Below are 22,480 nucleotides of genomic sequence, written 5' to 3'. Positions count from 1 at the left end.
AAGCCCTATAGTTATTGAATTTGTACTTACATTTTCAACAGATATGATGCAAAAAGGATAGGCAAAAAAGGTGAAAACAGATAAATTGCACTGCATCAAAATTAAAAACTTCTGTGGATCAAAGGATTCAACCAACAGAGTGAAACAGCAACCTACAGGACAGGGGAAGTGTTTGCACATCTTATACCTTATAAAGGGTTAATGTTCACAATATATAAAGAACTCCTACAATTCCACAACAAAGAAACAACCTGATTGAAAAATGAGCAAAGCATATGAATAGACATTTCTCCAAGGAAGATATACAAATGGTTAACAGATATATGAAAAAAATTCTCAACATTATTAATCATTAGGGATACAAGAGTAACATAAAAAAAATCAAGTGTGGGGCTGGCCCAGTGGCTGAGGGGTTAAGTTTGCACACTCTGCCTCAGTGGCCCAGGGTTTCACTGGTTGGGATCCAGGGCACAGACTTGGCACTGCTCATCTCGCCATGCAGAGGTGACATTCCACATAGCAGAACTAGAAGGACCTACAACTAGAATATACAACTATGTACTAGGGGGCTTTTGGGAGAAGAAAAAAAAAGATTGCCAACAGATGTTAGATTAATGCTAATCTTAAAATATATATATATATACATGTATATATATACACCAAGTGTATATCTATATTCTACCAATGATCAATCAGAAACAGAAATTTTAAAAGAATATTTACTATATCATCAAAAATATGAAATATTTAGAAATGAATCTGACAAAATATGTGACAGGCCTGTACACTGAAAGCTGCAAAACATTGCTGAGAGAAATTACAGAAGATTGTATTAGTTTTCATTGCTGCTATAACAAATATCATAAATGTAGGGATGTCAAACAGCACACATTTATGATCTTTAGTTCTGTAGGTCAGAAGTTCAATGTAGGTCTCACTGGGCTAAAACCAAGGTGTCAGCGGGATTGGATTCCTTTCTGGAAATTCTAAGGGAGGATGTTTCTTTGCTTTTTTCCAGTTTCTAGAGGCTGCCTGCATTTGTTGAATCATGGCCCCTTTCTCTGTCTTAGAGCCAGCATTAGTGTACCTCTCTGATCATTCTTCTATAGCCAAATCTCCCTCTGATCTTTCTCTTCTGCCTGCCTTTTCCACTTACTTTAAGGATCCTCATGAGTACATGGCATCCACGTGGTTAATCTAGAATACTGTCTCTATTTTAAATTCAGCTGATTAGTAACCTTGATTCAGTCTTCAAGCTTAATTCTCCTTTGCCATATAACCTAAAATATTTACAGATTCTGAGAATTAGGATATAGACATCTTTGGGGAAGCCATTATTCTGCCACAAAGATTTAAATCGATGGAGATATGTACTGTCTTCATAGGTCAGAAGACTCATGTGGTTAAGACATCAATCCCATATGAATTCAGAGCAATTCCAAACAGAAACCCAGTGGCTTTTTTTCTTGTAGAAATTGACAAACTGATTTTAAAATTCAGATATAAATGCACAAGACTTCAAATAACACAACTTTGAAAACAAAGACCAGTGTTGAAGGACAAAACATCTGATCTCAGGAAAGGTAAATCTGCAATAATCAAGACAGTTTGGTACTGTGGGTCAAGGTCAACAAAATAAAGAATAGAGAGCCTAAAAATTAACCACGTATACGTTCATCTGACTTTTGCAAAAGGTGCAAAGGCAATTCAGTGGAGAAACAGTTCAACAAATAGTTTCAAAGTTGAAAGCTGGAGAAACTTGCAACAAATAGTGCTGTGAAAATTGGATATTTATATGCCAAAAAAGGAATTTTGATCCATACCTATCATCTCACACAAAAATTGACTAAAAATGGATCATAGACCTAAATGTAAAACCTTAAACTGAAACACTTCTAGGAAAAGACGTAGGATCTTTGTGACCTTGGGTTGGGCAAAGTGTTTGAGATACAACACTAAAAGTGGGATCCATAAAAAGAACGATAAATTGAACGTCATCAGAATTTAAAAAGTTTGCTCCTCAAAAGACGTTGTTAAGGGGCCAACCTGGTGGCACAGCAGTTCAGTTTGTGTGCTCTGCTTTGGCAGCCTGGGGTTCCCTGGCTCAAATCCTGAGCACAGAGCTATGCACCACTCATCAAGCCATGCTCAGGCAGGCATCCCAGATGTAAAACAGAGGAAGGTGGGCATCGATGTTAGCTCAGGGCCTATCTTCCTCAAAAAAAAAAAAAAAAAAAGAGGAGACACTAAGAGAAGAAGAAAAGCCATAGACTGGGAAGAAATATTTACAAATCACCTATCTGACAAAAACTTTGTCTCTAGAATAGATAAAGAACTTTCAAAACTCAAGAATAAGAAAACAAACAACTCAATTTAAAAAATGGAGAAAAGATTTGACCAGACACTTCAGCAAAGGTGACATATATATGACAAATTAGCACATGAAAAGATGTGCAGCACCATTAGTCGTTACGGAAATTAAAATTAAAATTGCAACATGATCCCACTACATACCTATCAGAATGGCTAAAATTAAATAGACTGACCACACCAAGTGTTGGCAAGGATGTATAGCAACTGTAACTCTCATACACTGCTACAGGGAATGTAAAGTTTTTCAAGCATTTTGGCAAGCAGGTTGGCAGCTTCTTATAAAATGTATACACCTCCCATATGACCCAATCATTCCACAAAGATGTATTTACTCAAGAGAAATGAAAATGTATGTGCATACAAACACTTGTATGCAAATATTCATAAGCAACTTGAGTTAATAGCCCCAAACTGTAAGTAACCCAAATCTTCATCAACAGATCAATGAGTAATCAAACAGTGGAGTATCCATACAGTGGAGTACTCTCAGCAATGAAAAGGAGTGAGCAACTGATGTCTGCAACAGTATGAACGAACCTAATATTAGTCTCTTAGTGGTGCTCTTAATAAATCACCACAAACTTAGTGGCATAAAACAACACAATCTATTCTCCTATAGTTCGGAGGTCGGAGTCCAAAATCAGTCTCACTGGGCTAAAGTCAAGGTGTTGACAGGGTTGTATTCCTTCTGGAAGTTGCATTCCTTGGCTCAGGGTCCCTGCACGTCACTCCAATCTCTTGCTTCCCATCATCAAATTGATACCTGCTCAGCACAAGGTTGACATAAGGGAAGCTATATTGTAGAAAAGGAACTATATTGTAACTTTAAGTGACCTCTGGCTAACTAGCCCAGACATGCTCTGTAGATTTTGTGGCCCCTCCCAGCTGCTTTAAGATGATAGCTTTGTTCTTTTGAGTTCCTTAGGAATGTGATGACCCCCAGGCAGAGAGCCTGTGCTGATAGCCGTCATCAATGACAACTGAGAGATCAGGGTATATGGCAGCTGCTCCATTCTCTGGTGCATATCCAGTAAAACAAAGGACTATCAGGAACTGGGACCAGATGTCTGCCCCTCCCAGAGACCAGCCGCCTCTCCCACCTGGAGACTGGCCCCGTATATAACTGGCCTGTAGTCTTTGTTCTGTGAGATGGTTCTTTCTGACATGAGTTGGCCATCTCCCCTCTTGCTGGCAAGCTGTAATAAATTTCTTTCTCTCCTACTACCTTGCCTCCAGAATACTGGCATGTCTTGCGGCAAGCAGACGAGCCCACTTGGGCTGTAACACTCTTTCTCCTACTACTTGCTTTGACCTTCCTGCCTCCCCCTTTTTTTTGGAGTTATTAGAAATATAATTTATAGGGTTGTCAAAATAAAACATTTTATAATATACCATTACCTGAAAATAATACTGTTTTATTTTAAATTGAGATAAATTCACATATAACATTATATTACTTTCAGTTGTACAACATATTGACTCAATATTTATATATATTGCCATCACCACAATAAGTCTAGTTAACATTCATCACCACACGTAGTTTCAATTTTTTTTTCTTGTGATGAGAACTTTTCAAGTTAGTGTTCTTATTTTCTTCAGATAAATACCATAAATGAATTGCTGGATCATATGCTAGTTCAAATTTTAATATTTTGAAGATCCTCCATACTATGTTCCATGGTGGCTGCATCAGTTTACATTCCCACCAACAGAGAGGAGTTACAGAAGGACACGAGGAGACTTTTGGGGTGATGACTATGTTCATTATCTTGATCGTGGTGATAGTTTCATAGGTGTGCAATATGTCAGAATTGATAGATTACATCCTTTAAACATGCAATTTATTGTATGTCAATGATACCTCAGTAAAGCTGTTGAAAATAAAAAAATAATAATAAAAGCAAAACACTTTCGGGCTGGCCCCGTGGCCGAGTGGTTAAGTTCGCGCGCTCCGCTGCAGGCGGCCCAGTGTTTCGTCGGTTCGAATCCTGGGCGCGGACATGGCACTGCTCGTCAGACCACGCTGAGGCAGCGTCCCACATGCCACAACTAGAGGAACCCACAACGAAGAATACACAACTATGTACCGGGGGGCTTTGGGGAGAAAAAGGAAAATAAAATAAAATAAAATAAAATCTTAAAAAAAAAAAAAAAGCAAAACACTTTCACATATAAAAATTAGCTCTTTCATAGACAGCAACCCTGGCTGTGACCCATGGAGGCCTCCTGCCCCTGTCTGTATCTCTGCTTCTCTTGCTCTCCTCTTCTCTCTCTCTGTCTCTCTTGAACCGTCCTTTTGTCGGCCTCATCTCTGTATTATATCTCTTATCTATTTCTTGGCTGCTCCCTGTCTCTGGGTTTCTTTCTGTTTCTACTTCTGCCTCTCATCATACTTCTTTTTCATTATGTTTTTGAAATCTGGTGTGTAAGTTGTACTGATAGCACATCTTAATTGGGACCCTATATTATCTTGAGAAATACTTTGTATTTAGATTACATGAAAGTTGCAACTGAAAAAGCTGTTTCACATACCCCAGTTGCTCCAAATGTTTTTAGAAGTTTTCCAATAACTGAATTAAGTATCAATTTTCTATTAAAATTAAATTTTAATTAGTCCTAGTAGCCATATTTCCAGTACCTAATAGCCACATGTGGCAAGTGTCTACCATATTGGACAAGGCAGTTCTAACCCCCAAGGTGATCTTGAGCAAAATCCTCAACCTCACTGGGCTTCACTCTCCCCATCAGTAAAATGGGGATGACAACCATGCCTACCTCAAAGGATTAGGCTTAAGTGAGTTACTCTGTGTAAAGCACTTCACACATCCCCACCAGTGATTCCCAGGGTTGGAATTAGGTCTCAAGCTCAGTGCCAGATCAAACAGCGCAAAAGGAATTAGTACCTGGGTTCAGGAAAGTCCATGATGGCACCTCTCCAAGGTCAAGAAAGTACAAGTTTCACCCCTGAATTCAAGAGGTTATGAATGTCAGTCCTCTTCTCTTGGGTCAGAGAACCATGTTTCAACTACCAATGTCAGGATCCTGATCCAGTGATGGTTTTCCTAACATTGCAAAAAGGATGCTGTCTCACCTGCCACTACTCCCTTTTAAAGGAGAGAGACGAGAGAGGTGGAAAGCCAGGCCCAGGCCATTACATGTGGACATGGACACATTCATCCACATATTCAGCAAATATAGGGTGAGCCTGACATGGGCTGGGTTGGGGCAGGATCAGAGTGATGATGCAGATAATCAAACTGGACCAAGTCTCTGAGCTCCTGGAGCTCAGAGTCTAAAGGCAGAAACAGAGACACTGAGACAGAGAGAGGTAGCAGGAGAGAGAGGCACACACTCCTGTCAGCGTGGATCAGAGAAAAGTCCTACACTGTGAAGACAGAGCCAGAGGCAGGGACAGAACCACCTGATGCTGGTCAGAGCAATCAGACATCCAGAGGACCCAAATGTTCCACGTGCCATGTCTCAGTCTCTCTGTGTCTCCCCAACTGACACCCTCTACCTCTGAGTCTCATCAGCTCTGCGTCTCTCCCCCGTCCTTCTGTTTCTCCCAAAACTCCTATCTGTGGTTGTCACAGATGGGAGTACCAAGGAGGGGGAACTGGAGAGATAGGCACACTTCTTTCCATTTTGGTCTTCTTCAATTTCTTTCAATAATAACTTATAGTTTTCAGTGAATCGATCTTTCACCTCCTTGGTTAAATTTATCCTTAAGTATATGATTCTTTGTTGCAATTGTAAATGGGATTGTAATCTTGACTTCTACTTCTCCTTGTTCTTTATTAGTGTATAGAAATGGAACTGATTTTTGTAAATTGATTTTATACTCTGCAACTGTGTTGTAGTTGTTGATTATTTCTAATTGATTTCTGGAGGAGTCTTAAGGATTTTCTATACATAGAACAATGTTATCAGCAAACAGTGAGAGTTTTACTTCTCCACATTCTATTTGGATCCCTTTTATTTATTTTTCTTGCCTAATTCCTCTGGCTAAAACTTCTACTGCTATGTTGAATAAGAGTGGTGTGTGTGGACATCCTTGCGCTCATCACTTATGTGTGTTGCTGCCTGCTTTCAGTTTGGCGACTCTCCTCTCACATACTGAGCTCTGCTCTCCTTGCCTTTTGAGCTCTCAGATTTTATTCAGAATCACAAGAGGCTTTGTCCTCTAACAGGAGGGACTTTGTCCTTCTGGTTCAAGCCTCTGTCCTTGGGTTCAATACATCGTCCTTGTTGTTTTGTGAAGGTAGCACAGTTCCTTTTGTGGCTAGGCTTGCTGACAATCCAAGAGGTTTTTTTTTGGCTTTCATATTCATTTTAAAACCAATGCTAAGTATCTAGAAACTTTTCTTTTGTTTAAAGATTCCTTTGGGGATAGGGCTAGGACTTTAAGAATTTTCTTCCATTTTCAAAGGAAATTTCAGAAACGGAATTCCAGTCATCTAAATATTCTGAAGGAAACCCTCCTTCAGGGACCCCAGCCTAGTTTATGTCTAAGAACTTTGGGCCCCCTACATATGTATTTCTAACTAAGTGGTCCAGACAAACCAAAAGCAGTCCAGAATTCCAACGGCCAGTATGGGGGACTTTTGATCTCCCCAAACTAGCTTTTTTAAAAATCAAATTGGAAGACTGTGGCTCTAAATTTAAGCAAAACAAATGACACGTCTATTTTCATGGGTACCTGGAAGCTTCCCACTTACAATGCAAATAATCAATGACCAATCTATAGGGAAGAGAGATATTTAAAGAGGTGATGTGAGGACCAGCCTGGGGAAAAAAGCACTCTGGGTAACTGTGTTTTACAGCATGGTTATATAGCATTTCAGAACAAAGAACATACAGCAAGAATCACAGAAATATATTTTTCCCCCCAGAGTCACAAAGGGATGTTTTGCCTCAGTTTGGCACATACACAGTAGGTCAACTTGAATTTGGTTTTCTGGGAAGAAAGCTTATCTTCAAAGAACTACTGGTATCAGCATCAGAGAGAGGGAAACACTTATCCCTATCTTTAAAGACTGCATTCTTTGGTTTGGGAAATGTTTGAAGCAGATGTACAGTCCATCCGTGTTGGGCCATAAGTCAGGCTGCTCTGAGATAAACATGTTTTAGGTCAAATCAAATTTAAACCAGAATAGCTTCCTAATATACCCTGATATGTGAAAATTTCATTTTGTTATTATTTTCATCATTTTTCAGAAAGTGATTGATAATACTTCGATAGAAAGAAATGATGATCAATTTATTGTCCCTCGGTGCCAGGGTGGTTGCTGCCTGCTCTGGTTCCATCATGTCCCTTGGAGCTGGGCTTTCATTTTATTTTACCCAGTTATCCATGTTGGGGGGAAAATAGCTAAGCCTAGTGAGCAGACAGAGTGGTACATGCTGGTAGGGGAAGCATTCCATAGGTCAATAATTTTGGATTGTCACACAACCATTGTACATGAACTTGAACAAGATTTTGTAATCATCACTTATAACAATTAACAACTCGAGAGAAGATATACTAGTAATGGTAACACAGTGTTTACTTCAGAATAATAAGTCTTAAGTGTAATCCTTATCAGAGAAAGAGGCTCATTCACAAATTTAAGAATGATCAACCAACTCAAGTTATTGAGTGGTCGTTACTCTAGCTTGCATATCAGTCATTCAACATTGAGCAAACAAAGCTGTAATCGGCTTGAATATTATGATTAGTACAAGAATTCCAAGAAGTAACAAAAATAAGAATTGTGATCTGGTCACAGAAGACAACCTGAAGGGAGCCAACTAAATAAATGGAGACTTGGTGAGGGGTTGCTTAGGGTATTCAACTGTTTTCTCGTGTGTTTTAAGAAGATGACACCTTGGAAGATTCATCAGGTATAAGGACACAACATTCAGTTTGCATTATAGCACATTCTACAGGACAGAAAGCAGACTGGTGTTGGCCAGGGACTAAGCAGAAAGCAGAATGGGGAGTGACTCCTAATTTGTACGGGGTTTTTTCCTGGGGTGATGGAAATATTTGGAACTAGATAATGATAGTGGATACACAACACTGTGAGTGAACTAAATATCACTAAATTATACACTTTAAAATGGTTAATTTTGTGATATGTGGGTTTCATCTTAATTTGAAAATATATGTGTGGGGAGAAGGAGCTATGGTGAAGAGTTTGAGTTCTAGAGCCACGCAGACAGTGTGAATTGTATTCCTCCACTCACCAAACATGTGACCTGGGACAACTGACACCACTGCCTGGCCTCCATTTACTCAACTGTAAAATGAGCATGGTTGTTGTGCCCACCACAGGGGCTAATGGGAGGAGGATTCAAGTGTGGTCCTGTATCCACAGACTGTGGAGCACAAGTAGTTGATAAATGGAGGCTGTGGTTCTTCTGAGGAAGGGAGAAGTCACTCAGGGTGACCTGTGGCTTGGGAGGCAGAATTGCAGAGATCATGAGGAATGTTTTGCCTTTTAGCCCCACATTTATATACACACACTACTTCTTGAATTCCATTAACTAGCAGAAAGGAAAACACATCTTGAGTCTTTGAAGAGCTGCAGCAAGATGGAAGGAGGTGAGACTGAAGGAAGGACTTTCCCCCTGAGGTGGCAACCAAGGAGGGGGAAGTATACAGGCTTGCAGCAGATCTCTCAGAGGCAGGAAGACAAAGAAAGAGTCCAGAGACGTTCTCTACAGAGGAGGGGCTACTTCATGACCCCAGAATCCTTCAGTCCCCATCCCCCAGCCTCCTTGGGGGGGGCAGGAAGCTGATCTGGTATGCAGGAGGTATCCTGCCCACACCACTTTCCCGGGGTGTGAGGTCGATGTCCTCAGGGGCCACAGGGCTGGCAATGGAGAAGTTCTGGAGGATGGTGGTGAAGAAGAGGAATAATTCGGTGCGAGCTGTGCCTTCACCAAGACAAGTGCGTTTCCCTGTGGACACAGAGGATCACCAAAGTGGGCATGGGGCAGATGCACATTCTTTGCCCTGTCATATCCCAAAGCCCAGACACCTGCATCCATTACAAAAGGGGTGCATGAGATTGGCTTTTAACCTGCCATTCAGGGTGGGCCTTTAGGGAGCTCACAAACGCTGCGGATTCAGGCACAAATCTTTGTGTGGATGTGCCTTGCACATTTTTCCAGGAGAGAGTTTATAGCTTCTGATCCATTTCCAAAGGGTCCTGTGGCCCCAGAGAATCTAAGGACCCACTTCTGGTCAGCTCTGTGTGTGTGTGTGTTTGTGTGTGTGTGTGTGTGTGTGGATGTGTGTATGTCTGCCTCCACATGTAGGTGTGTGCGTGTTTCTGACATCACATTTTTAATGTCCTTCATTTCTAATATGAGGAGAATGGTGCCTATCTCATAGGCCTAATTTGAGTTTAAAGAAATAATATTTGAACAATACTTAGAATGGAATTCTCTTCTGGCTCTTTCTAAGGATACTATAAATGTAGTTAGTTCTTCCTGTTTGTTTCTCAGTATGTTTGGTGGGGAATGTGTGTGGGGTGTGTCTCTGGCACTGCATGTGTTTATCTATCTCTGGGATGTCTTCTTATCTCAGCCTGAGAACCACGCACTTCAAGAATTCTGAAAAATCCCCTGGCTGTGCATAAAATTGTGAATGAGACTGATGCGCTTAAGAGGGGAGTCTGTGGCTTCCATCAGATTCTCAGATGTGTAAGGTAACTCACCCAGCAGGTTATAAATGAACGGTTTGGAGAGAAAAGAGGACAAAAGGAGCTGAAAACACAGGCAGAGACATTGAGAGGCTCCTCCTTTACCTCTGTGGTTCTTCATCTACAAACTGACAACCTTGGAAGGTCATGTCAAGGACGGGTTTCCATGCATTTGCTAGACCTTTCAAGTTGATAGACGTTGTGCCTATGTGGTGCTATCTGGGGAAGGATCCACCTGTTTCTGGCACATCCAGAGGTCAGGAGACATGAGCTTAGAGATACTCAGGGCAGAGCTCTGGGCAGGTTCTTCTCCTGTAACGGGTTCTGCGACCCGGCTCTTTCCAGAACAGCCTGATGCCTGTTATCTCCTTCTCCTCCATCCGCCCCATCCCTGGGGATGTCCATTTGGACATGCTTTGGTTCCCTTTTTCTCTAACACCTTTTTGGCTCAGCTTGTCTTACATTCTGCCCACGGCAGTTCGATTCAGTCTTTTTCTCTGTCCCTACCTGCTGTCAGGTACTCTTTCTCTATCTCACTTCTCTTTGTCTCTTCTTTGTCTGTTTTCTTCCATCTTGGTTACCTCTCTGCTTCTGTCTCTTTGGATCAGATTCTGTCTGCAACTCTCACTGTCTCACTTTTCATCTCCTCCTACAGATCTGTTTTCTCTCCTTTACTATTTCTTTTTCTCTGCTTATGTCACTCTGTTTTTTCTCTCTTTCTCTCTTCTGTTTCTCTCCTTCTTCTTCCACCTTTCCCTTCTCCTCTCTCCCCTCCTCCCTCTATTGTCTCACGTTCACTCTGTCTCTTTCCACCACTCTCTCTCCTGTCTCTATCTCCCTCTGTTCTCTCTGTTTCTCACTCATGCTATCCTTATCTGTCTGTCTCTGTCCTTATTTATCCACTTCTCTGACTTTCTCTAAATGTAGATCAGGACTATTGAATAGAGTAGTTGACCCTTACCCCTCCATGGGGCCCCCAATTCTCACTTAAGATGAAATGAGGGAGGCTGGCCCCTTGGCTCAGTGGTTACATTCATGTGCTCTGCTTTGGCAGTCCAGGCTTCACTGGTTTGCATCCTGGGCACGGACCTAGTACCGTTCACCAAGCCACGCTGAGGCGGCGTCCCACATAGCAGAACCAGAAGGACCTACAACTAGAATATACAACTATGCACTGGGGGGATTTGGGAAGAAGAAGAAGAAAAAATAAAGATTGGCAACATGTTAGCTTAGGGCCAATCTTTAAAAAAAAATTACAAAATATTTTTTAAATGGCATTTACAACATAAAGGTGAAATGATGGGGGAGGCCATTGCACTGGTCAGAGCCAGGGTCCCCAGTCACTGAAGGCAGCGATGGAACTCAAAACTAGAGACTGGTTTCTCAGGTTTTCTTTTCTACTAAATGAAGAGAATTCTGGGTCTAGAAGTTTTCTCTGGATGAGGCCAAAGTGTGGAGAATGGGGATAGAGACATTTCAGAGAATTTCAAGACCCTCCTTGGTTCCCAAGTGCCAGCAGAACTTTCAAGTCCCTCCAGCTGAGCTCTTCACCCTTATCCCCTTCTGGAATGCACACCCTAGGCTGCCTGGGTTCTTCTGGTTTCTCAATGCACCATACTGTATCTCCCTTCAGGCTCTGCCCTTGCTGTTCCTTCTACCTGAAACACTCTTTCTAATGGCCTGTTGATGCTCACCCATGAGGTCTTAGCTTAGAAATCAGTGCTTCAAGTAAGCTTTTCCTCACCAACTGACCAACAGTTGTCAATACCTGTTTTGTACTCTCAAAGCCCCCTTTAGAGCACTTACCACAATTATGAATAATTATAATGAGAATAACTGCCCCTATGAGCACTCACTTTGTCCGAAGCAGTTCTAAACACATTGCAAGCATTGATTCATTTAATTAGATATTATTTTGTGACCATACAATGAATGCCCATCTTCCCTGCTGTAATGTAATTTCTTGGGGCAGGAACTGTGTCTCTATGTGACTTGCCCAATGTATTATCTTCAGCTTCCAACAGAGCACTGGACTCAGAGTAATGTTTAGCAGATATTTTATACCTGAAGATATGGAGATGTTAAAATACTTGCCCAGGGTCCAGCTTACCAAGATGTGCCTTTGGGACATGATCTAGCTTCTCAAGCCTCATCTTGGGTTGTAGTGATACTGAAGTGGGTTAATGCAGGGAAAGCAACTGGTATATACTCATGTCTCAATAAATGAAGACCTTTCCTTGATAGTCTCAAGGATGGTGTGGCACCTGCACTCTGGTGTCTGGGAAAAGGAGTGTGGGTCCAGCTTACCTGTGGAGAAGGGGATAAAAGCTTCATTCTTCTTCAGTGCCCCATTGGCATCCAGAAAGTGGTCAGGGTAGAAGGCATCTGGTTTTTCAAAGTAACGTGGGTCATGAAGAGCAGAACTCAGAATGGGATATACTTGAGGGTCCTGAGGGAGGGTCACAAGATCAAAGGTATTGTCATTCCCTTCCCCACTCCACCCCTAAAAACAGAACAACAGGGCTCTAATGATAAAACCAACAGGCGGTCAAGTTTGTAGATTAAGAGAACCCAGGATGCCCACCCAGAACAGACGTGGGAGACAGGCTGGCCTCACCTTGGGGATGATATACCCTCGGAAGTGAGTGTCTTTGGTGACTACGTGGGGTATACCAAGGGGGATGAGATCTGAGAATCTCTGAATCTCGTGGATGACTGCATCAGTGTATGGCATTTTGGCTCGGTCATTGAGGGCTGGAGGGTGATGGGAGTCAATCACCAGATCAATCTCCTTGTGGACTCTCTCTGCAGAGAAGAGTGGGACCAGTGAACCTCATTTCAAAGAAACATTTCAGCAGGGTCACTGCTCTATGGGCCAATGAGCCAGGAAATACCTATAGTAAAGGGTTTGATTATTGACACCCCTCAGGAAAGTAGCTTGGTGCAGAGGGAGCAAGGAAGAAGCAACAAGAATTCTCAGCCATTTAAATTTATTGAATGTTGTGGACTCTCTCCCCACATGCACAGGTAAACACAGACACACACACACCTATGTGTTCCACTATTCTAGTTGTATATAATTTCAGATTAATGACTCTATGCCATGAATCTATCAAAATTCTCCAAGATGAGTAGAAAAGTGAACTTCTATTTATTGTGTATGTATGAGAAATTCAGCACTTGCTATGTCCTCAGGAATATAACAGTGAAGTAGATCAATAGCTTAACCCAGGAACAACCGGATAAATAAATGAACACACCAGTCAATCAATCAATCAATGGATCAATTCATGAATGGAAAGATTGATGAATAGAAAAACATTAATGAATGTATGTATTTGCTTATCAATCAACAGATGAATTAATGAACATTAATTAATAAATGGTCCATAGGCCAAAATATCATATGAATGGGCCAATGACCATATTTAGGGAGGAATAAGTGAATGAATGGAGTGAGCAAATAAAGGAATACATGGTTGGATATATCGAAAGATAAGTGAAGAAATCAAGGATGAATTAATGAGTCAATTATTAAATGGATAAATGAAAGAATACATAGATGAAGGATGAATCAAAAGACTGACTGAAGGAAGGATTAAGGAATGAGACCTATCTCATAGATAGATGGATGCATGAATGAATGAATGAGCAAATGAACCAATGAAAAATATTTCATTCAATTAATCACTGTTTCAAAGGATCAACAGATGAATCAACTAATCTGAATAAAGAATGGAAGTGTACGTTTTAGCAAGAATCATAGATAAAGGAATCTGAGGATACAGGTTAATTAATTAATAAAAGGACAGACAGATGAATGGATGGATGGATGGGTGGATGGATGGATGAAGGAATGAATGAGTTGATCTTTAATTGATCAGAGAAAACAGTGGAAGAAGAGATTGACAGATTCTTCAGTCATCCATCCAACAACAGAGGTGGCCTAGCTGGAGGCTCCTTCAAACCCTGCAGTGATCCAGGTATAAGATGTGAATATGCCCTCTCTCATTGATGAAAGACTCTTAGCCTCACTTCAAAAGACCCCTGTCAATTGGCTGTCCCCAGCCCACCCACCTGTGATGTGGGGGTGTTTCAGCATGAGCAGGAATCCATAGTGCAGAGTGATACTGACGGTCTCCATGCCAGCGAAGAAGAGCGAGAGCACGGTATGCATGAGGTTCTGCTCGTGAAACTCACTGTCGGGTTGGACTTCTCCTGGGTCCAGAGGGATAGGGCTCACATCAGGGGAGGCTGGAGCCTAGGCGCACACACTTTGCTTGTGGCACTTTCCATCTGCCTCTGGGTCTCTCATACACATGACTCATTTTACTTTTCTCTGTCCCCTTCGTGTCCAACAATATCTCTATTTCTGTCTCTCTCAGTCTCTCTTCACTCTGTCTGGCTCTTTTTCAATCTCTCTGTCCATCTCTTCAGTGTGTTTGTCTCTCTTCCTCTCCCAGCCTCTTTCTGCCTCTGTGGGTCTTTTCACCTGTGGCTATATTTTTGTTCCGTGTCCTGTATTCCCATATTTCTGTATTTCTCTGTCTGTCTTCTCTTCTCCTTCCTTTCAAGTCCCTCTCCATTCCCTCTAGCATCGCCCCTCCTTTTTCCTAATTTCTCTTCCTCATCCTCTGGTCTTCCTTCCCCCTCTTCCCCACTCTCTATACCTTTCCCCTCCCTTCTTCTCATCCCCCATCTTTTCCTTCCCCACCTCCCCTCCAGCTGCCCTCTCCCAAACCCCACTTTGTCCATGCAAAGGAGGTAGGTGTCAATGAAGTCCAGGGGGTTGCTGGGGTCCAAGGTTTCACGGTGCTCCTTCACACTGCAGCCAGTGAATGCTTTGATTTCCATCAGGTTCTTGTAGACCTGCCTGTGTATGCCAGGAAAGTGCTTCAGGAAGTCGGAGAAGAGCTCAAACAGCTGCAGAGGCAGGAGAGAAGGGGCTGTGAGGTCCTCCTGGGGCTGAGGTCAAAGGGAGGGGCAGCTGTGCTGGGCCCTGATACTGTAGAGGGGGAATCTCTGTCTCTCTCTGCCTCTGTCTCTGTTTCTCTGTGTCTCTTTCTCTGCCTTATTCTCTTTCTCTCCCTCTGTATCTGAGTCCCTTGCTTACTAATTCTATGTCTCCTTTGAAGCAGTATTCTCACATTTTCTCATTCTGCATCTTCCTCTCTCATCTTTATGTCTTTTGGTTGGTCTCTACCCCACCTGTCCGCCTCTCCTTATCTCTGTGTGTCTCTCCTTCTTATCATCTCTCTGGGCTTCTCTTGCCTACATCAACAGTGTATCTGTTTTGTTCAAAGCTCTCTATGACTCTTTCCACCTCTTGCATCTCCCTTACTGTGTCAGGCATTGATAACATCATGTTAACACAAGATGAGCCACCGGCAACTTAGACTATCTATTTATTTGGGAACGTAGTTGTGTTGTTTTGTCTGATGATTAATGTAATACTCAACTTCTTTCAAATAATTGCAAAAAATTCAAGAACGTAATTATGTAAAATTTCTTCTTAACTCTCCCTCTATAGATAACCACTGTTAACTTTTTGGTGGATCTCCTTCCAGACTTTTCTCTCTCCATGGTTCTCTATGGGAGAAGAAAAAGGAAACCACTTCTAGGGCTTGTCACAAAAACTCACCCATTCTACATTTGTAATAGGCCCAGCTGTGAATTTGACATACGCTTGGTGAAGAAGGAAAGCCAGGCATGCTGTTCTGCCATTTAAATTTTTTGACTTAGTACACGATAGGGATGTTTCCAGATTAGTTGAGAAAGAGAAACTTTTATTATTTTGTTTTAAAAGAGGAGCATATTCCTTTATAATGTGGGAGAAACTTTTGAAAAAGACAAAGAATGAGGAGAAATGGGGAAAATGAAGTCTCTTGTTTTCACATATCCTTGAATTTCCTTAAATGAAAGGCTTTGCCAAAGACAGAGACAAAGATTCAGAGGAAGCAGGGACAGAAGAGCAGACAGTCTGAAAGTGTGATTCATTCTCTCTCTGTCTCTCTCTCACACACAAACACACTAAATTTTCAACTGTCTCTCGCAGGATTGCTTTATCTCTGCACTTGTTTGTCATGTTTTCTCTCTTTCTTATTTCTTTTCTTCCCCTCTTCTCTCTTCTCTCTTGCAAGCTCTCATTCCCTCATCCTCATTCTTCTCTCTCTATTTAAGCTTCCCTCATCACTGCCCTTTCTTTCTCTTCATCTCTCATTCCCCTTCTCACTGTGTCCCCCTCACTCCCCGTCTCAGTGTCCCCGTTTCCCCGTTTTCTCTGCCCTTCTTCTAGCCCTAAGGGGCATTTCTGATCCCTAGAGCAGATCAGCCCTTTCCCCTGCCCCGGATGCCCTTCTCATCCCCACTGTCCCTCACCATCTTCCTGACCTGGCCGAAGAAGGAGCTTCTGAGCACAAAGCACTGATGGAACAAGTCCAGGAGCTGCAGGAACTGGGGATCTCTGTAGGAGAAGCGTTTTCCAAAGACAATGGAGCAGATGATGTTGGCGGCACTGGCATGGAAGAAGAAGATGGAGTCCTGGAGGGCTCCTAGGGGGCGGAGGTACAGGTAACTGGACACAGACTCAAAGGCCTTGAGGCTGCTGCCCAAGCTCTGTGTAATTACCCTCCGTTGCTCAGGAAAGATGAGGAAAACAGGACCAGGAGCAGCTAATACTCACTAGCCCATATTAGGTGACAGACCCTATTCTAAGCACTTCATATATTGTTTTATTTAATTCTTACCATGACCCTGAGAGGAACATGCAATTCTGTTATCATCCCCATTTCATAGATGGGCAGACAGAGCAGTCATGTCATTTCATCAGAGTTACCCAGCTACTCATCACTGGGGCCAGGACTCAGACCCCGACTGTCTAGCTGCAGGGCTGTGTGGTTGGTCCACACTCAGGCCCCAGCTCTGACTCTGGGAGCAGGTAGAGCTCAGTCCCAGGTGTGGGGGTGGTGCAGAGCAGGTATTCAATCAATCACATGTGCAAATTAAAAAGCCCTGTTCTTCCTGTCCCTTATCTGTCGCACCCCTTTCATCTCTTCTCTCCAACCTCTGTCCTTTAGGAATCGTTCTGCACTTGTTAGTTGATATCAGCGTACCCCAGGTTTGGCCCCATTGGAAGGAGGGTGTCTGTGAGCTCAGCAACATCAGGTCATGTAGGCTCAGCCTCTCTCTCTGGGTCTCACTTGTCCAACTTCTCTTGTTCCCCTGCAGACCCTCTCCTGAGCCTGTCTTTCTGTCTGTCTAATTTCCTCTGCCTCAGTTTCTCTTTCCCTTTGTTTCTTCTGCCCCTCCGAGCCCCTTACACTCTCTCTCTTGTCTCTGCATGTCTCTCTTGGTCTTGGTCCCTCCATCTCTGTCTGTGTCTCCTTCTCTGTCCCTCTGTGCACTCTCTTCCTGCCTGTGTTTCTTCTCAGACCTCTTTCCCTATTCCTCTGTTTCTCCCTGTGTCTCTGCCTCTCCCTCCAAGTCTCACGTTTATGACTTGCTAATTCTTAGAAAGGACCCTGTCACTTTTTTGTCTCATAAACATCCATTTTAGAAGAATCCAAAAACAACTGGGAGTGAGTCTTTGACAACCATCCACCCGCCCAAGAGCAGCATACCCCACTGTCTTCCCTGCTTGCTAACAGCTCATGAGCAGTTCACCCACAGAAAGGAAAATTTAGTTCCTCATTTTCCAAATGTTTGTACTTTTCCCTTTTCTCTCCTTGCTTTCTTTTATGTAAGTCCTGTTTTTTGCCTTTGATAGACACAATTAATCCATGCATTGGTTTCCCTGAACACAAGAAAATAGCATGCTAATATCTTAGTTCGTGTCTTTGGGTTGTTCTCAGCACTCTAAACCCCACATGTTTTCCGGCTCCCCATGTCCCTCTTCTGCTCATCTCTCCATCTCCATGCTCCTCCTTCTGTCCTATCCTTCAGTCTGATGGTCCTCTTGGGCTCTGTCTTTCTCTATCTCTAGTTCTCTTCTTCTGTCCACATCTACTTCTCTGCCTTTCTGTTGCTATGAACTCCACATCTCTCTACGATTCACTGTCCTTCTTTCCTGCCCATCCCCAGGGGCTCACCCTTGGTATTCTGTAGCTCCTCCACCAGACACTGAGCCTCCTCCTGTATCTGCTCCTCCACACTCCGCTTTCCCATCCCGAAGTCCCTCATGGTGGCCAGAGAGAACTTTCGAAGGGTCTTCCAACGTTCCCCATTTGAAAAGATCACACCTGGGGGTGTAGAAGTTGGAAGGAGACTCTAGGTCCCTCTGCTCCCTTTACCCTCCCTTCCCAGACTCACCACCCTAGTTCCCATCCCCCATCCCACCCCTGCCTTGGGCCATTGAGGTCCGTACCATATCCCTGGATGACTTGGCCAATGATAGCAATTTTGCCCCGGCCAGAGAATGCTTCAGCTTGGTCCACCAGGGCCTCCCGGATGGCCTCTGTCCCACACAGCATGACCACAGGCCTTGGCCCCAGGTACACCGTGAAGACATCCCCATATTTCTCTTGGAGCTGCCAAGCATACCCATCCCCAAGGTTGCTGTTAGTCAGTGTGTGCCTCTGTGGCCGTCCAAGTTGTTAAACTACTAAAACACTTCCATTTGATTCATAATTAGCTGCCGCCCCCAAGACCCTCCATCCCAGTACACAGCAACTAAAGGATTAACCCACCACTCAACCAAGGTCCACGTGATTGGTGCCCTAAACAGTAGAGATAGTTAAATATTTCCAATATCACCTTTACCTATACCCTTGAATCTAGCCAGATCTCCCTGGCATTGCAACTAAAGAATCATCCTTGTTGTGACCCAAATTCAACCTGCTCTCTGCCTCCTGACAATTTCCCCAGAGAACTACCCTGAATCCTCCACTTAGTAGAGGTGAAGGGAAAGTGACTGCCCTCTGGGTATGATAATGAAATTTGATAAATCATAGTATCAGTAAAGCCACTTGGGAAACTCCTCGGCTGTACTTACTAAAGCTGAACACATATGTACTTAGTCACTCAGCACCTACCCTCTCAACAAAATTCCCAAGATATATGTGCATATGCATTCACCAAAAATACGAAGAAGGAAATTCATAGAAGACATATTAATGAAATGTTCAACACCATTGATAGAGAATAAATATATAATGATTTAGTCATGTTGTGAAATACTATGCAGCAATGAAAAAGAACAAACCACTGCTACACTTAACCTGAAGGAAACTCACAGACATAATTTTAAGAGAAAACAACTGGATACAAAGGAGTCCATAAGTCATAATTCTGTTTATATGAAGTTCAGTAAGTGATAACATGAGCCTATGGTGTCAGGATAGTAAGAGGGTAGTGACTGGAAGGTTGATACGATGGGGGTTTCTGGGGACAGGCTGTGTTATTACTTATCGCTATGTCAACAACATGAGTATGCCCGTTTGAGAAAATTCACTGAGTTGCAAACTTACGATTTGTGCACTTTGTAGGGTGATGTTAAAGTTCAATAAAAAGTTGACTTGACATCATAAGAAGGTTAAGTTTACTCAAAACTTACTCACGTTGGTCTCTGCAAAGCATCCTCACAGGTCTCCCTACTTTCATTCCTGTACATCCTACAATCATTTCACCACCCACCCCACCCCAAAGCCAGAATAAATCCACTAAAATGTAAATTGGTTAATATTTCTAATCTGTTCCAAAACCACCAACGATACCACTGCACTGAGAATAAGACCTGAAGTCCCCACCATGGACCACACGGCCCTACATAATGCTGCCCAGTCACTCCTCTGACTTCTCCTCCCGCTCACCTCTTAGCTTACTTAGATCCAGCCTCGACGTTTTCCCCCAAACATACTGCACTTGCCCCTGTTTCAGGGTTCTTATACAAACACCTGCCTCTCTCTGATGACTTCCACCTCCATCTTTCAGGGTCTCTGCTCAAAAGAAAAGCAAGACTGAGTCTTTTCCCTGCCACTCAATCTGAAATAGCTCCCACCACTTTCTAAAATATTGCTCTGTTTATTTTAATCATAGCTCTTATCTGCCTAATATTTTCTTATTTGTTCAGTTTCTATGCCCTGTCCAATGCCACATCATCAATGCCTAGAATATTCCCCAGCTCACAGAATGTGCCAGTAAATTATTATTGTATGAGTGAGTAAATGAATGAGTAGATCTAAGTAGCTGCCATTCAACTTGCTATGCACCAGGCTTTATGCAAAATATCCTGCTTAATCCTCACAACAATCTTAGGTGGCATGCACTCTTATGGTTACCGCCTCATTTTCCAGAAGATGAATCTGAGAGCAAGAATTGAGTAATGAATAAAAGTTGAATATGGAACACGAACCCATGTCTGTCTGACTCCAGGACTTGGGAGCATATGGGTGAGTGGAGGAGGAACAGAGCCACTCTAATCATCTAGTCCCATGATGACATCCACTAGCCAACGCCTTCTCCCTTGTTCTCTCTCTCAGTCTCTCCCTTTCTTTCTCTTTCTCTCTCTCTACAAAGATGCAATGATAATGGAAGATCATGGCTACCTCGAGGATCCTTGGAGGGTCTGTGAAAGAGCTTTAGGGGATCTGCAGCTCTCAAAAGTTTATGCTAAATTTATATGGATATTTGTAGGGGAGGGAGCCCACTGCTTTAATCAAATTCCCAAACTATTCATTAATCCCCAAATTTTTAGGCAGCTCTAGTCTGTGAAGGTATTGAAGATGAAGAAACCTCCAGGCTGAACTCTAACATCCCCTCTGTGAAGTCCCAGCTGTGTGACTGTGGACAGGTGACCTCCTCAGGCTGAGCTTCACTGTCCATACCTCTAAAACAAGGAAAGTACCTTTCCCAGCTCTCTTGCTGTAAACAAGACCTGATGAATTCCCATGACAATACAGATAAATCTCAGCCACATAATTCTGAGTGAAGAAACAAAGTCCAAGAGTTTACACAAAAGCATGAAACACTTGGGCTACATTAAACATATTGAAAGTTAAGTAATGTGCACTTGGGGCCTCCACATCTGTGATAAAACACTCTCTATTAAAAGCAAAGGGACAAAAAGCCCAAGATTCAGGAGGATAGTCGCTATGGTGGGGGAAAGTGGACAAAGAATCATGGGACAGTTGGAAGTGACTGTCAGTGTTCCAGTTCTCTGTTGGATAGTGGATTCACAGGTGTGGATTTCATTATTAATAAATAAATAGATCATCAAACATGAAATCATGCCTGGAAAGTAGTGATATAGAGCCTAGCAAATACTCTGCAGTGTCAGCTACTATTATAGTGTGTTAATGTTCATTATTATAAGCACATGATACCTGGCCTCTCATCCTGTTCCCCCTCCTGCCTTCCCATTGTCCTGGCACTGCCATGAGCCAGCCTTTGATGTCTTTTGTCAGCAGAGTAGAAACCTACTTGATTGTTGTCACTGCCCCTTTTTCTGTCTTTTCCGGCAGTGATCAGGCACCCAGGAATATAACAGAGGGTGGAAGAGGAGGGTAAAATTCTACACTTGTGACTCACACCAAGGCACATCTTCCTGCCTACTTGCCTGCTCCAGGGATAGTGACCCTACACTTCCAGCTGAGCAAGGACACCTCTGACTCTCTGGCCACCATCCACCATGCTCAGTTCCATGCTCCTTACTCACCAACCTTCACATATCCCACCCCTGAGCCTGGAAGGATGCCCACCTCCTTCTGGGGATTGATTCCCAAGTACAGAGCCTGAAAGCCACCCACAGACCCCATCCATCTGCATCTCACCCTCAGGAAGGATTTGAGTAGGCCTCTTCTGTCCATCTGCAGTAAGTTCCCAAAGAAGGGCAGAGGATGGGGTCCTCGTGGGAGGTAACTGTGGGTCTTTGTGTGGCCCCTGGGCAAAAGAAGCAAGAGTCCTGTGAGGAGAGCAAGGAGGAGGAACACGCTGAGTACCATGGTCCACTTCTGACTGTCTTCTACCCCACTCCAGCCTCAAGCAGGGGTTTTTTATCCCGAGCCTACCTTCCCACCCACTTATGTAACTTCCTCTATTCCTCACCTCCTCTCTCATCATTGTCTGGGAGTGTCAACATTAAAGAGAGGAGATAAGGGATCAACATTTCCTGCTCAGGCAGTCTGCTGACCTGTTCACTCCCTGCCTACACATTCCCTCCCTAGAGGTTGGCAGAGGTACTGTGGTAGAGATACCAAGGTTCACATGAGTGTATGTGTGTGTGTGCAAGTGTGTGTGTTTATTTTTCTGGGTCTGGATGAGCATGCACTGTCTACTTGTTTTGGCCACATTTGTGTAGTTATTCTTGCATGTGTTTCTCTGTGCCTGCTTGCATCTGTGTGTGTGTTCACATGATTTTCATACGTGAAGGGGTGTTTGTGCTTTTTGCACATCCAGATGTGTTTCTGTGTATGAGCCTG

At 43.1% G+C, this 22,480-nt stretch overlaps 1 protein-coding gene across 1 annotated transcript; it reads right to left on the bottom strand.

The window, feature by feature from the left end:
- Positions 1-7,255: 7,255 nt before the first annotated feature.
- On the bottom strand, positions 7,256-22,003 carry LOC106843260 (cytochrome P450 2B4-like). Its single transcript, XM_014860211.3, is given in 10 exon segments — positions 7,256-9,321; positions 12,375-12,516; positions 12,685-12,872; positions 14,145-14,273; positions 14,276-14,285; positions 14,814-14,990; positions 16,458-16,618; positions 18,155-18,304; positions 18,430-18,592; positions 21,833-22,003. Coding segments are annotated over 10 exon segments (1,497 nt in total). The 3' UTR covers positions 7,256-9,115.
- Positions 22,004-22,480: the final 477 nt, after the last annotated feature.

This window comes from Equus asinus, chromosome 26 (assembly GCF_041296235.1).
Source record: "Equus asinus isolate D_3611 breed Donkey chromosome 26, EquAss-T2T_v2, whole genome shotgun sequence".
NCBI classification, from domain to species: Eukaryota; Metazoa; Chordata; class Mammalia; order Perissodactyla; family Equidae; genus Equus; species Equus asinus.
This window is presented reverse-complemented; position numbering and strand designations above follow the sequence as displayed.